The following is a 15,873-nucleotide window of genomic DNA, read 5'->3' as shown; positions in this document are numbered from 1 at the left end:
GTAGAAACAAGATCCCTGGGGTTTACCAGCCAGTCAGCCAGACACAGTTTAGCAGGATTGGCTTGCTTCAGGGTAAGTGAGAGATCCTGTTTTGTTTTTTAAAGATTTATTTATTTATTATTTATTTATCATTGCTCTCTTCAGACACACCACACTGGAAGAGGGCAGCAGATCCCATTACAGATGGTTGTGAGCTACCATGTGGTTGCTGGGAACTCACGGCCTCTCGAAGAGCAGTCAGTGTTCTTAACCCGCCAAACCATCTCTCCAGCCAGAGAGACCTTGTTTTTTGTTGTTTGTTTGTTTGCTTTTATAAATGAAGTGGAGAAAAATTGAGTAAGGTATTTAACATTAACTTCTGGGTGTCATACACAGTACATACATGTTCATCTGTATCTGTTAATCTTCATCTTTGTATCTTTTAACTTGTGAAAGAGCTGGTGTCTTTGTCGTTTAGTGATGTTCTAAGCGACTGAAGCAGCTACACATGGCAAACCAGGCTCCAATGCCAGTGTTGGCCGACAAGCAAGAGTTTGAGGCCTATTTCTCACAAATAAAAATGAAGAGTATCTTTGGTTTCAGTTGCTTTGCCTTTTCATACCTTTGTCCTTTTAAAAATATTATTTTATGTATATGGGTGTTTTGGCTGTATGTATATCTGAACCATGGGCATGAGGCCTGATGTTCATGGAGGCCCGAAGAGGGCATCAGATCCCTTGGAACTGGATTATAGAAGGTTGTCAGCCACCATGTGGTTACTGGGAACTTAATCCAGGTCCTCTGGAAGAGTAGCTGTCACTCTAAATCACTGAGCGGTATCTCTAGCCTTAACCCCAGCATATACTCCACTTGAGACAGGTTCTCCATGTAGACCTGGCTAGCCTTTAACTGGCTATTAAGCTTAGACTGATGACTTTGAACTTATGGCCTTTTAAAAAATTGTGTGGCTATGTCTTGTGTGTCTCTGTTTGTCTGGATATGGGCACCTGTGCTGTGGTTCACATGGAAGGTGACTGTTTACTGGATTTGGTTCTCTCCGTCCTTTATATGTAGGTTCCTGGCCTCACTAGGCTTTTGCCCAGCAAGCACCTTTACCCTGCTTGTCTCGTAACCTTGAACTTTACATTCTTCTGCCCCAGTTCTTGAGTGCCAAAACCATAGGTATGTGATACCCTGCTTGGTTTTATTTTATGCTGGGAAAAGAATTCAGGACTTAGTGCGTGCTCGGCAAGCAAATACTCTATCAACTAAGCTGCATTATCTGATTCTGCCTTAGGTTTTTAAGGTGAATGATGTACCTATTGATATTTCCAATATATTCTTTGGTTTTTCAAGTCAGAGTTTCTCTGTATAGCCTTGACTATCCTGAAATTCACTCTGTAGAACCTATCTGGCCTCAAACTCAGAGATTAGACTGCCTCTGCCTCCCAAGTGCTGGAATTAAAGGCGTATGCTGCCACTGTCTGACTTACTATTGTCTTAAAGTAGTAAAGGAAGTTGAATTCTTTTTTTTCTTTTTCTCAGATTGGGGTTCTTGTAACTGAGTCTGATATTGAACTCACTGTGCTTACTGTGTAGTGAAGATGACCTCTACCAAGTGCATATGGTGCCTGCCATGCCTGCCATGCCTGCCTGAAAAAATGTTTTAATATTTCATTATTGCTGGCTTTTAATTTCTTTTATGTTGTATTATTATTACTATGTTTTTTTTTTGGTTTTAGTAGTAGTAGTAGTATTTTTTGAGACAGGGTTTCACTATGTAGTTTTGGCTAGACTGGAGTGGGGTATATAGACCAGAGTGGTCTGAACTCAGAGATATGCCTGTCCCTGTTTCCCAGACTCCAGGATTAAAGGTGTGTGCTGCTACACACTTTTTATTTTTTAATTTGAATAGTAAAAGTAATCTTGTTCTGGGAACTGATGGCTATATGTTTGATAATAAGAGCCAAAATACAGTTAGTAAGATAAAATGTATTCTTGCCAATAAATTAGAAAAGTTTTAGGTCAAAATAATTGGCGTATGGTAGTCAGTATCATTTATTGCTATCCTCTTATGGGCTTAGCACTTTCCCAAAGTTACAAGACTAGATCAGAATAGCAGAAGAGGAGCTGAGGCACCATGGCAGGGCCTTGAATCCCAGCAATCCCTCTGCTCTGAGGGACAGAGTTAGACCCTATCTCAGAAGTGTCTTTTCCCAAAGAAAATTACACTGTGTAAGCAAACAAATAACAAATCAGTCTAGTTGGGAAAAAACGTATTTATTATGTATATTTTATACATCTCTTTGCACACAGAAAATTAAGAGAGATTAAAAATTAAATATTAACGATGTGGGAACTGTTCACCTAAGATAAATTGGGTTAGAAAGTGTTGCAGGTGCTGGGTGGTGGTGGTGGCAGCGGCGGCAGCGCAAGCCTGTAATCCCAGCACTTGGGAGGCAGAGGCAGGCGGATTTCTGAGTTCAAGGCCAGCCTGGTCTACAAGTGAGTTCTAGGACAGCCAGGGCTACACAGAAACCCTGTCTCGAAAAACCAAAAAACCAAAAACCAAAAACCAAAAACCAAAAAAAACAAACAAAAAAAAAATGTAGCAGGTGTGGTGGCATACACCTTTAATCCTAGAACTGAGAAGCAGAAGCAGGTGAGTCTGTATTTCTGAGTTCGAGGCCAGGCTGTTCTATAGAGCTAGCTTCAGGACAGCCAGGACTATGTAGAGACCCTTCCTCAAAAAGCTAAAAATAAATATTCTAAAAATGAGCGTGTAAAATTAACCCTTTTGACACAGAGGCCAAAAGTTTATTATCAAAAGAAAAAAAAAATCAGCTGAATGTGGAAGTTACACCTTTACTTAATCTCAGTACTCAGTAAAAGATAGGTAGATGTTTGAGTTCAAAGCTAACCAGGTTTACATAGGAAATTCCAGGACAGCCAGGGTTACATAGTGAGTTCCCATCTCAAAACAACTAATAAGGAGTGGGGGTAAAGGGAAGGGGGAGGTATTCTGATTCAATCTAGATTAACAAGTTTCAAAATTATAAGAATAAATAGATTGTTTCAAGTAGGTTTTTGTAAATTAAAATTATGTCTTGAGTTTTAGAAAGAACAAAGAATAAAATGTAGAGTGAATTGGTTTTGTTTTTCCTTTCTGATAGGAGTTTGTGTATCACAGACTGACCTAGAACTTGATATGTAGACCTTACTTCTCTCAAACTCATTCTTCTACCTCTGACTCAGAAATGCTGGAGTTAAAGGCATACACCACCACACCCTGCTAGATTGGGTTTCAATCCTGTGTGCATACAAATATTTTTAAAATATTTTTTATTTTGTTTTATTTATTTAGTTTTTGGTTTTTTAAGACAGGGATTCTCTTGTAACTCTTGCTGTCCTAGAACTTACTTTGTAGACCACCCTGGCGTGGAACTCAGTTCCACTTGCCTCTGCCTTCCCGGTGCTGGAATTAAAAGTGTGTACCACCACCGATGTTAGACCTTTGTTCTAAGGAAAATACAGATGAATCTGAGCTTCTGATCATATGTTCCTCAACATATAACTTGTTTTCTTTCTACAGACACTTTATTTTTTTAGTTATTGTTAATTCATTAGTATTTAGCTCTTGGTAAACAGTAATGCTTTCTTGAATGAAGTTTATGGAACATATATTTTCTTGTAAGGGGAATTGCAGCCTGCTTAGGGATACAAGACAGCATTCAGCATTATGACTGAGCAGCCTTGTATTTCTGTTTATTCACTTTTTGTTGGTTGGTTTTTAAGGCAGGGTCTCACTGTAGACCAGACTGGGCTGGTCCACCTGTCACCATTCCTGAGTGATTGAGGTGTGTGTGTGTGTGTGTGTGTGTGAGAGAGAGAGAGAGAGAGAGAGAGAGAGAGAGAGAGAGAGAGAGAATGACATTTTAAATAACTAGCAAAAAATGTTGGATTTTGTGGCAGTAACTGTGCTGTGGCCAGAAGGCTACGTCACATTGTTCTGCCTCAGTTAGGAATACGCATAATAGGCCGCTCAGATCTTTCACTGTTTTCCATATGTTTATAAAATGACTGGGAAACCTTATCAAGTACTGTTATTTGGAGTTGGAAATTTTAGCAGATGAGCAGATTCACATATATAGAGTCTATGAATAATGAGAATTGATTTTTTTTTCTATTTCTGTGTGTGTGTGCATGGATGCAAAGGCACTTGGAGGCAGGGGGTTGGTTGATACTGGGGTGTCTATTTTCAGTTTCACTTTATTAGTACAGGGTTTCACTGCACCTGAAGCTGGGAATTTTATTTAGACTGATTTGCCTGTGAGCTTCCAGGGATCCTCCTGTTGTAGGATATTTGATCACACTGTGAACTCGGAGATTGTGTTATTTACTGGAAAAACCTGTTTTTAGTTGTGTGCCTTGGTCTTTGCACATGCCTTTAATCCAAGAGTTTTCTGCTTGAATATTGTAAACAGATCAAGCAGCCCGGTAACAGGAAGTGAACATAGGAAAAAAAACCACACAGAGTAAGAGTCAGAGATGCAAAGGAAGCAGAAGGGAGAGACATTCAGTTTGAAGGAGGTCTTTTGAGCTGGGCCCGCTGAGGAGGAAGGTCAGCTGGAGCTTGCTCTGCCTCTGAGCTAGCAGGCTTTCACCCCAGGATCTGACTCTTGAGTCTTCATTGGTAAAATAAAACTTGAGATTTTGTTTAAAAAAATAGCATCCTTCTGACTCTGCCTTCTGGCATTAAGGCTGCAGACCAGGACTGAAGTGCCTGTCTCTTTTTTGGGTTCTGGAAATCCAAGCTCAGATCCTCATTTTGCATAGCAAACATTTTCATGTAACTACCTTCCCAGCCCCCCTCCTTTTTTTGGTGGTTTTGTTTGACAGGCTGGTCTCATACTCAGAGATCAATTTGACACATACCCCCTTCTAAGTCTAAGGTTTGGGCTCCCACACCCATCCCTCAGAAGCATAAATTTATTTATTTAATTTTATATGTATCAATGATTTGCCTGTGTGTGTGTGTGTGTGTATACCACATGCATGCCTGGTGTCAAAGGAAGTCAGAATAGGGCATCAGATTCCCTGGAGCTGGAGTTAAAGATGGTCGTGAGTGAGCGGGCGGGGTGGTGAACGCCTGTAATCCCACCACTTGGGAGGCAGAGGCAGGCAGATTTCTGAGTTCGAGGCTAGCCTGGTCTACAGTGTGAGTTCCAGGACAGCCAGAGCTATACAGAGAAACTCTGTCTCAAAAAACAACAACAAAAAAAGATGGTCATGAGCCACCACGTGGATGCTGGGAACTGAACAGTTTTCTTACTGCTGAATCGTTATTTCTCAAGTCCCCAGAAACATTTTTTTTCCTCATTCATTTTTCTTTGTCCTTTTATCTGTCTTTTTTTGTTTTGTTTGTTTGTTTTGGGGGGGTTGTGTGTTTTTTTGAGGCAGAGTTTCTCTGTATCAAACAACCCTAGATATCCTGGAACTCACTTTGTAGACCAGGCTACTATGTGTGCCATCATGCCTGACTCAGAAACATTTTTTTAAAAAGTATTATGGAGCTGGAGAGATGCTCAGCAGTTAAGAGCACTGACTGCTCTTCCAGAGGTCCTGAGTTCAATTTCCAGCAACTACATGGTGGCTCACAACCATCAATCATGGGATCCAATGATGCCCTGTTCTGAGTGTGTGTGTGTGTGTGTGTGTGTGTGTGTGTGTGTGTGTATTTTTAAATAAACATGTTAGCTGGGTGTAGTAACAGGCCTGTAATCACAGCTGCTCAGGAGACTGAAGCAGTTCAAAGTTCAAAGCCAATCTGGACAATTTACTAGGATTCTGTCTAAAAGACTAAGAGATCTGGGTCTGTAGCTTGGTAGTAAAACACTTGCCTGCCCTCTACAAAACCCTCAGCTCAGTACTTAGCACTGTCTTAGGGTTTTACTGCTGTGAACAGACACCATGACCAAGGCAACTCTTATAAGGACAGCATTTAATTGGGGCTGGCTTACAGGTTCAGAGGTTCAGTCTATTATCATCAAGGCAGGAACATGGCAGCATCCAGGCAGGCCTGGTGCAGAGAAGCTGAGATTCTACATCTTCATCTGAAGGCTGCTAGCAGAATACTGGCTCCCAGGCTGCTAGGACGAGGGTCTTAAGCCCACACCCACAAGGCCACACCTATCCCAACAAGGCCACATCTCCCAACAGGGCCACTCCCTGGGCCAAGAATATACAAATCATCACAAACACTGAAGGGGAAAAACAGAAACATGCTGAATTATGACATATAGTTTAATTTAACTTTATAAATTTGAGATAACTTAAAACCCTGTCGATCTTGCTCACCTGGCTTCCCTGCCCAGCTTTGCTTTGCCTTTGATCAGGTGACGAAGGTGTGTGAGTGTGACCCAGCCAGCGCCAGCCGCAGAGCTAGGCGATTATCAGTCAACATTCTTAACAGTGAGCCAAAGAAATGGGTCAGCAGCGAAGGTGCTTATTGTCACTCCTGGTGACCTGAGTTGTATCCCCTGGGACTCACATGGCAGAGGAAAACATCTCCTGAAAGTTGTACCCTGATCTCTACACACCGCCATGCTTTTGCCCATAAACACACATACATATGGAATAAATAAAATAAAATAAAATTCTTAAAGATGATTTGTATTGTAGGAGCAACAACAATATTGGTATCGACAGCATCTACTTAGTTTGCAGCAGAGGACAAAAGTGCATTTGCCGGGACATAAAAAGGGTCTTGTCACAGCCAAGGATGTACCGGAGCCCATAAAAGAAGAAGCCCCAGTGCCAGCTGCCAGTCAGATAGCAGAGCCTCTTGCAGCTGAGGAGCCCCCATTACCACCTCCCAGTGAAGAGGCACCACCTCCGCTCCCACCTGAGGAGCCCCAGGTAATCATTTGTATTTATTCAGTCATCTAAATTTTGTCTGATTTGTTTATGAACACTTTTGTCATGAATGGATGTATATTTTCATGTGCTCAGATACCTGTAAAATTCTACTTTTGAAGTAACCAGATGTCAGCTTATCAGGTTTAACAAAGAAATTATGGGAAGGTTGAATGAAAGTGAAGCATTAAGATCCTGCTGAATGCCCGGTGGTGGTGGCACACGCTTGTAATCCCAGCACTCTGGGAGGCAGAGGCAGGTGGCTTTCTGAGTTCGAGGCCAGCCTGGTCTACAGAGTGAGTTCCAGGACAGCCAAGGGCTATACAGAGAAACCCTGTCTCGAAAAAACCAAATCCAAAAAACCAAAAAAAAAAAAAAAAGATCCTGCTGAATGGGTGTGCCAGCACAAAGAGAAATGTCCACACGCCTTGATGATTGCAGTACAGAGCAGTCATTTATCTTTAGCTTTTATGGTCAGTTTCCCAAACACTGCCACTTAATGATGGTGACTCTGGACAGATTAGCTAATAATTCTCTTCTATTTTACTCATCTGAAGAGTGATATATTCATTTATAGTAGCCACCTTACAGCACTGAGGCATTAAAAATGACCATCTGTCACACTGAGCATGGTGAGTGAAGCATGGAAAGTCTCCACATCAGTAGACAGTTGTTCTCACAACTTTACTGAACTATAATTATATTGTTGTACACTAGTGAACAGTGACTGAGAGGGAGAAGGAAGGAAGGCACAGAGGTTCTCTACTGCTCAGTAGGTTGAAAGTACTAGACTTGTAGATTCACTTCCTGCTGGGAAAATGGTTGTCCTATCTAGTGAAGATGGTGGCCCTTAAATCCCTTGTCCTACCATCCACAATAACTGTGTCGAGAGGGATTTGTGTTTTGTCTAAATATAGGAGAGCTCTTCTCAGCCGGAGTTAGACGGATTCTGGACTCAATTGATTTGGTTGCTGTTTTATGACTTAGGAAAGTTTGTATTTCTCTTATTTAGTCAGAAGACCCAGAAGAGGATGCTAGGTTAAAACAGTTGCAGGCTGCAGCGGCACACTGGCAACAGCACCAGCAGCATCGAGTCGGCTTCCAGTATCAAGGAATAATGCAGAGGCACACTCAGTTACAGCAGATCCTACAGCAGTATCAGCAAGTTATCCAGCACTCACCGCACATACAGGTAAGTGTTTCCAAAATAAATAAGCAGGAAGAGTTCCCAGGGATGATGCATAAAGGATTTGTTGCTCCTAAAAGAGATGTGAGTATGAAAAACTAGTGATAAAAAAGTATTGATGGGACTGGAGAGATGGCTCAGCAATTCAGAGCACTGACTGCTCTCCTGAAGGTCCTGAGTTCAAATCCAGCAACCACATGGTGGCTCACAACCATCTGTAATGGGATCTGATGCCCTTTTCTGGTATGTCTGAAGACAGTGACACAATAATTACATACATGAAATAAATCTTAAAAAAGTTATTTAAAAAAAGTATTGACAAGTAGCTGTTTCAAGGGATACAAGAGTAATGTGATGCTGTCTAGCCCAAGGGGAAAAAATGATGATCACTGAAAGTGTCTAGCAGTTTTATCATTTCCCTTGGGAATATTTTTATAATTTCCTAAAATTTCATGTAGTCTGGATTTATTAATGTAAGTTAGGACTAATCCTTTCATGGCTGTCTTGAAAGAATGTTTGTCCTTTATTTGTAGACCATGTCTCTGGATGTGCAGCTGCGACATTATGAGATGCAGCAGCAACAGTTTCAACATCTCTATCAAGAGTGGGAGCGAGAGTTTCAGCTGTGGGAGGAACAGCTCCATTCCTATCCTCATAAAGATCAGCTTCAGGAGTATGAGAAGCAATGGAAAACATGGCAGGGACATATGAAAGCCACTCAGACCTATCTCCAGGAGAAAGTCAACTCAATTCAGACCGTGAAGAACCAGTACATGGGGAACATGTCAATGCCACCTCCATTTGTCCCGTATTCTCAGATGCCTCCACCTCTGCCAACAATGCCCCCTCCAGTATTACCTCCGTCATTGCCACCACCAGTGATGCCCCCTGCACTACCCACCACCATACCACCACCTGGCATGCCTCCGCCTGTGATGCCACCTTCTCTACCAACCTCTGTTCCCCCACCAGGAATGCCTCCATCTCTTTCTTCAACAGGACCACCTCCAGTTCTTCCCCCACCTTCCCTTTCTTCAGCAGGGCCACCACCAGTCCTCCCCCCACCATCTCTACCTGGGGCACCGCCCATCCTGCCCCTCCCACCATTATCTTCAGCTACACCTCCCCCAGGAATACCTCCCCCTGGAGTTCCACAAGGGATGCCTCCTCAGTTAACCACCCCAGTTCCACCAGCCTCCAGTTCTCAGAACTCACAGGTCCCAGAGAAACCTAGACAAGCACTGCTTCCTACACCTGTGTCTTTTGGTTCAACCCCACCTTCACCGTATCACCCTCCACTTCAGTCAGAACAAGTGAATTCCAAACCTCTGAACAAGGTGTTCTCATCTGAGCAAGGACTGGGCGAGTCTTCTGCTCTATCTCAGTCCATCATTGCAGCTAAGGACACACCAATGAAGTCAGGTGGATTGCTTGCAGACCCTCCTAAGGGCAGTTTCTTGGAAGGTCCGAGAGGTCCAAGGTAGGTCAGTGCTCTTACTGTGGCTGATTTTATATAAGCTGTACTGGAATCCAAAGGTTATACAGTTTTTGTGTTTCCTTTGTACTTTCATGTGTGCACTTAAGACTTTATGGTTAAAATGTATTATTTGTTAATTCAGCCTAACATGACTTAGAAAAAGATTACATCTTCCTATTTCTTTAATGTAATTACTTTTATCTTATCAGGTTATAGTAGCTTAGAATGAATATATTTTAGTGTAATGCTGACCACTTTTTACTGACTTTGCAGTTTTAGAAATATTTTAAGCCAGCTATAATGGCACACTCTGTAATCCAGCACTTGGGAAGTAAAGGCAGGAGAGGATTAGGATTTCAAGGATTATCTTGAGCTATATATGTTAAATCAAGCCCAGGCTGGGCTAAATGGTATACTGCCTCATAAAACAAAAAGGATAAGACAGAGACAGAAAGAATGGGAATACTTTAAACTTACCTGTTTTCCTTTTTGTTTGTTTGACAAATAATTGAATTAGCAAGTATCATTTGCTAGATTAGTATAAGGGTAAATAGGATCTTTTAGAAAACCATTCTACAGATACCATGTGTTTTAGTTAGAGTTTGACTACTGCTGTGAGCAGACACCATGACCAAGGCAGTTCTTATAAGGACAGCATTTAATTGGGGCTGGCTTACAGGTTCAGAGGTTCAGTTCATTATCATCAAGGTGGGAACATAGCAGCATCCAGGCAGGCATGGTGCAGGAAGAGCTGAGAGTTGTACATCATCATCTGAAAGCTGGCTGATAGCAGAATACTGGCTCCCAGGCAGCTAGGACAAGGGTTTTAAGCCCACGCCCACAGTGACACACCTATTCCAACGAGGTCACACTTCTTAATAGTGGCACTCTCTGAGCCAAGCATATACAAACCATCACATTCTACTACATGGCCCCCATAGGCTTCTTAAAACACATGAGTCTATGGGGGCCATATGTAGTCATAATATCATTTAAGAAGTTCATTTATTTCAACTTCCAAAGTCCCCGTAATTTTTAGCAGTCTCAACCATGTCAAAAGTCCAAAGTTCAAAGTCTCTTCTGAGATCCATCTGATCACTTAACTGTAATTCCTCAATCAAGAATCCAGCTGAGCAAACTCCAAACTCAGCATCTCCATGCCTGATGTCAAAGCAGTTTTCAGATATCCAATTCCTTTTTTCATCTTTGTTGACTGAAAGAAACTTCTTTTCCTAGGCTGGTTCCACTCCCTGTTAGCAACATTCTTTAGGAGATATCCTATGATTCTGAAATCTCGAAAATCTTGGGGTCCCCAAGGCAACGTCAATGTTACAGCTTCTTGTTTCAATGTCTGGGATCTACACACAACCGTCTGGGCTCCTCCAAAAAACTGGTGTCACTTCTCCAGCTCTGCCCTCTGTAGCACTCTAGGTTCAGGTTGAACCACTCCCCTGCTGCTGCTGTTCTTGGTGGTCATCCCATGGATCATCCCATCCAATACACTGCTGTCTTCCACTGTAACTAGGCTTCACCAATAGCTTCTCATAGGCTCTCTTCATGGTGCTAAGCCTCAAATCCTTTGCATGACCCCTTCAATCCTTGGCCATCAACTACAACTGAGGCTGCACCTTCACTAGTAGCCTTCCCTGGCCTCTCACAGTGCCAAGTCTCAATTGTTCTTTATGACCCCTTCATGCCTTCAAAACCAGTACCAGGCGATTCTTAACCATTATCAAGTACAGTTGGAGCACGAGGTACACACAACCTTGCCTGTCTCTGGAACACAGCTTCTTTGCGCTCTCAGAAAACACTTCCCAGAATATTTTACCTCAGTGATGCTGGTCTCCTTTTAATCACTGCTAATTTCTTAGCTCCAGCTAACCAGCATGAAGTGTCCAGCAGTCTCTTATTATTCACTCTAAAGCCAGAGCCACATGGCCTAAGCTGCTGAGGTCTGCTGCGTGAGGTCTGGGGCTGAACATGGCCCCTACCATGTTCAACTTTTTCAATGCTGGGATTAAAGGTGTGTGCCACCACACCTGGATCTAGAACTTGCTCGGTCCCAGGCTGGCCTTGAACTCAGATCTGTTTGACTTTATCTCTAGGGGTTAAAGGTGTGTATCACCCTGCCTGGACCGAAATTTAGCTGGATAGGATCTTGCCCTAAAGTCTACTACTCCCTTAATTTGCGATCTCCTAGAATGTAGGACTCAGCTCCATTCTACTTCCTGGTGTCGCTTTAATATTTAAACTATACATTTTTATATTTTTTCTCTCTAAGCCTGCTATGTTTGTTCAAAACACTCTTCATGAGACTTGAGCAGAAAATAGTCTATGATGGGCGTTTCTGAGATTTCCTTTGGCAAGGCAATTAATCTGAGTCTAAACCTTAGCCTTAGGCAGACTTTTCAGAAAAGGGCAGAAAGCCACATTCTTCACCAAAACACCACAAAACCAGTCGCTAAGCCACATAATGAAATTCTCCACTGGAACCTCTTGGGCCCGGTCCTCACAATTTAGATCATTCTCAGTGACAGAGTCTTCCATGTTCCTACTAAGATAATCCATTAAGTTCCATTTAAAGCATTCTACTGCTTTCCAAATCCAAAGTCCCAGTGTCCACAAAAGCATGGTCTGGCCTATCACAGCAATACTCTAGTCCCTGGTACCAACTTCTATCTTAGGGTTTTACTGCTGTGACCAAGGCAACTTTTTAAAAAAGAATTATTTATTTATTAATTATTAATTTTATTTATTAATTATTAAGAATTATTTATTAATTATTAATTTTTATGTATATCAGTACACTGTTGCTGTCTTCAGACACACCAGAAGAGGGCATCAGATCTCATTACAGATGGTTGTGAGCCCCCTGTGTGGTTGCTGGGAATTGAGCTCCAGACCCTTAGTAGAGCAGTCTCTAAACCGCTGAGCTCTCTCTCCAGCCCCCAAGGCAACTCTTTAAGGACAACATTGAGCCTGGCTTGCAGGTTCAGAGATTCAGTTTATTATCATCAAGGTGGGAACATGGCAGCATCCAGGCAGGTGTGGTACAGGGATGTAGAGCTGAGAGTTCTACATCTTCATCTGAAGGCTGCTAGCTGACCTCTAGGCTGCTGGGATGAGGGTCTTAAAGCCCACACCCAGAAGGGCACACCTACTCCATCAAGGCCACACCTCCCAACAGTGCCACTCCTTGGGCCAGGCATATACAAACCAGCACATCAAGTTCCTGCTTTTACTCAAAATAGTCAACAAAAGAAAAGTTATAAAATCTCTGCCATCCTTCCACCTGCCCTACTCTGGAACCTTGCATCCTTTATATTTTCCTTAGGAGAGAGATGTCTGTCTTTTCTTTAGACCACAAACACACACACAGTTAGAAATGGGAAAAAATTAGTGGTTGCTGTTTTGTTTTCCTTATAAAAGCATTAAATTCAGCAGGGAATGGTGTGCCTGCAAGCTTAGTAGTCAAGAGACTAAGCCATGAGCTTAGCTAGAATTCCTGTTACCGTGTGTGATGACCTGAGTTCTGTCTCTAAAGCCCAGATGATGGGCAGAGAGAACCTGTCTCCTCTCAGTTGTCTTCTGCACACCATATGGGCCAAGGAGGTTGTACACCCACATGTATACAGAATGTAATTAAAAAAATGCATCTATGCCTGGTGAGATACATAGTAAGGGAAGCTTGGTCTGCGTGGCAAGTCTCTCTCAAAATAAACATGTCAAATTCATGTTTCCAAGCTTACACGAGTCTAGCGTGCTCTTGGGATGACATAAATGTCAAGTTTTCTGTGGAAAATTTTTTATTTTTGTATTGAGGCAGGGTCTTGCTAAGTAATTCTGACAGACCTGGAATATGCTATGTAGAGGAGGCTGGTTTTGATCTGCATCTGCTTCCCCAGATAAAAGGCGTCCACCACTTTTGTCTAGCTGGAAAAATATTAATCGGGTTTTTTCCCTGTTTAGAAGTTATAGTAGAAACATATATATATATACATACATACATATATATATGTGTGTGTGTGTATATATAAAATTCATTTATTGGGAGATTTAAAATACACACAGGATTATACTGAAAATTTTGTAATTTCCTTTTTGCCACTTATATGTATATTACTTAGTGTCTGGTTTCAGTCTTAGTACATTGAGGTCATTTTAAATTTAAGCCTTTTCATATTTAAAAACAAAAATATATGGTCTGGGTATGTGTCTCAGCTTGGGGAACACTTACCTGGATATGATCCTTGGCACCACAGTAGCTGAGTAGGATGGCACATGCTTGTTTTCCCAACATTGAGGAAGTAGAGGTAGGATCAAAGTCTAAGCCTAGTCCTTGACTGTATAGTAAGTTTGAAGACAGCCTGGATTACAGGAGATCCTGTCTCTAAAGGGGGAAAAATGTACTCTTTTGTTTGTTTCCCAATATAAAGTTCTGAAACTAACATGATCAAAAGTCCATTCAAAGTTAAAGCTCAGAAAAAATTAATTGTAATTAATATGAATTCCTCTGCATACTCTGGAGCCATGTTAGAACCTTTATATCCATTTTTACCTTGGGGAATCTTGTAAATAATCTGTGATTGAAAAAAAAACAAAACAAAAAACCTGTGATACTAGGTGAGTTATTTCACATTATGATCTACCAACTGGAGGGGAGAAGATAGCTAACTTGCTAGGTCAGGGTTGTGTGACTGGGATATAGAGCTGAGGCACTAACCAAAGCAAATTTCTTTAAGCATTGTGTGGAATGCTGTCATTCAGAGTCATGCTGTTGTGACTACATTTCTGCTGTTCATTCATGTGCAGTGTAGCTCATCTTGTTGATTTGAACTCATATCTGTCTCTTGGAGCAAGCTTTGCCTTTTAGCAACTAGTTATCAGAGACATGTAGTCTTTTTTTTTCTTTCTTTTTTTTTTTTTTTTTTTAAATTGGTTTTTTGGATTTGGTTTTTTCGAGACAGGGTTTTTCTGTAGCCTTGGCTGTCCTGGAACTCACTCTGTAGACCAGGCTGGCCTTGAACCAGAGACATGTAGTCTTATCACCTCATAAAACAATGTTTCTAGCTCCCTTGATTTCTCTCATACTTTTTTTGACTACCAAATATAAGACCTATTTTAAGTTCTTCCCTCAAAGGTTCAATTAATAATCATAGTGCTAAATTAGGAATTATCTATTGTAGTCCCTCTCTGGCAGCTCATGTTCATGTTGTGTTTTAGCTTGCTGTGATAGGTCGTGTGTACATCACCTTATTATGTAAATCATCTCTCAATGATTCATGTCTGTAAAGAGGTAAAGAATGTTGAAACTTGGGCTTATTAAGTGAATTACCAGGGTCAGTGAGAAGGTGTTTGGTGGTAAAGGTGATTGCCAGAGTGTGATCCCCAGAACCTACATGCTGATTGACACAGGTTGTCCTTGACTTCCACGTGCATACTGTGACTTGCATGTACCTGCACACATATATACACAAACACAAATAAGTGATAAAATGTATAAAATTCTTAAAAAATAATAAATTGTCCCAGACAATTATTCTAATTGAGATGAGATTGGACTCAACAGCCTTGTGATCCACTTTTAAGTTTATTGTATTTTTTAGGGCAAGAAGTTGATGGGCTGTGCTTGAATATTGGCGTGTAAATAAAGGAACATTGGCTTTTAAAACTTTTGAGTGTTTTAGAAAGGTTTTTAAACATTAAATCTAAGTATATTTCTATCATGTCTATCTGTTCCAGATCTGCATCTGTGGAGCAACAGAGTGGGTTATTTTATCCCTTTTTCACAGTGCATTATTACAGATACTAAAAACTGTTCTTTTATCTCATTGCCTTAACTTCTGCAAGCCATATAAACTCAAGTTCTTTTCACTTACTCAATGGGTCTTGCTTTTTCCTGCTTCATTTTTAGGAGCTTGTGATTTGTTCGTCTCCTTCACAATGAGCACTTACTCAGGGCCTGGGCCAGTTTACAGCCTAATTCTACATATTGCAAATATATATATTTAAGGATTTACTTTATGTGCATTTTATTTATTCATTTATATTTATATGCATATTAATGTGCATACAGGTGCCCAAGGATGCCAGAAGAAGGCACAGTATCTTCTAAAGCTGGAGTTATAGGTGTTAGCTACCTGATATATGTCTAAGAATCAATCCTATCAACTGCAACTTTTCTCAATTAGTTTGATTTGTTGGTGTCATTTCTTGAGACAGAGATACAGCCTTGCTACTTACCTCAGGTTGACCTGGAGCTTATTGTGTAGCCTAGAGTAGTTGCAAAGTCCTGCTTCAGCCTGCTCAGTGCTAA

At 41.3% G+C, this 15,873-nt stretch overlaps 1 protein-coding gene across 4 annotated transcripts in view; it reads left to right on the top strand.

Moving 5' to 3' along the window:
* Ylpm1 (YLP motif containing 1) overlaps positions 1-15,873 on the top strand; it is a 76,032-nt gene that overhangs the window by 8,672 nt on the left and 51,487 nt on the right. For all 4 annotated transcript variants that reach the window (XM_052185411.1, XM_052185409.1, XM_052185408.1 and 1 more), the window contains exons 2-4: positions 6,661-6,897; positions 7,907-8,086; positions 8,614-9,560. In XM_052185411.1, the coding sequence (XP_052041371.1) occupies positions 6,661-6,897; positions 7,907-8,086; positions 8,614-9,560 (1,364 nt within the window). The remainder of the gene's footprint in view (positions 1-6,660; positions 6,898-7,906; positions 8,087-8,613; positions 9,561-15,873) is intronic.

Source organism: Apodemus sylvaticus, chromosome 6, assembly GCF_947179515.1.
Source record: "Apodemus sylvaticus chromosome 6, mApoSyl1.1, whole genome shotgun sequence".
In the NCBI taxonomy this organism is placed as follows: Eukaryota; Metazoa; Chordata; class Mammalia; order Rodentia; family Muridae; genus Apodemus; species Apodemus sylvaticus.
Note: the sequence above shows the minus strand (reverse complement) of the source record. Positions and strands in the feature narration are given on the sequence as shown.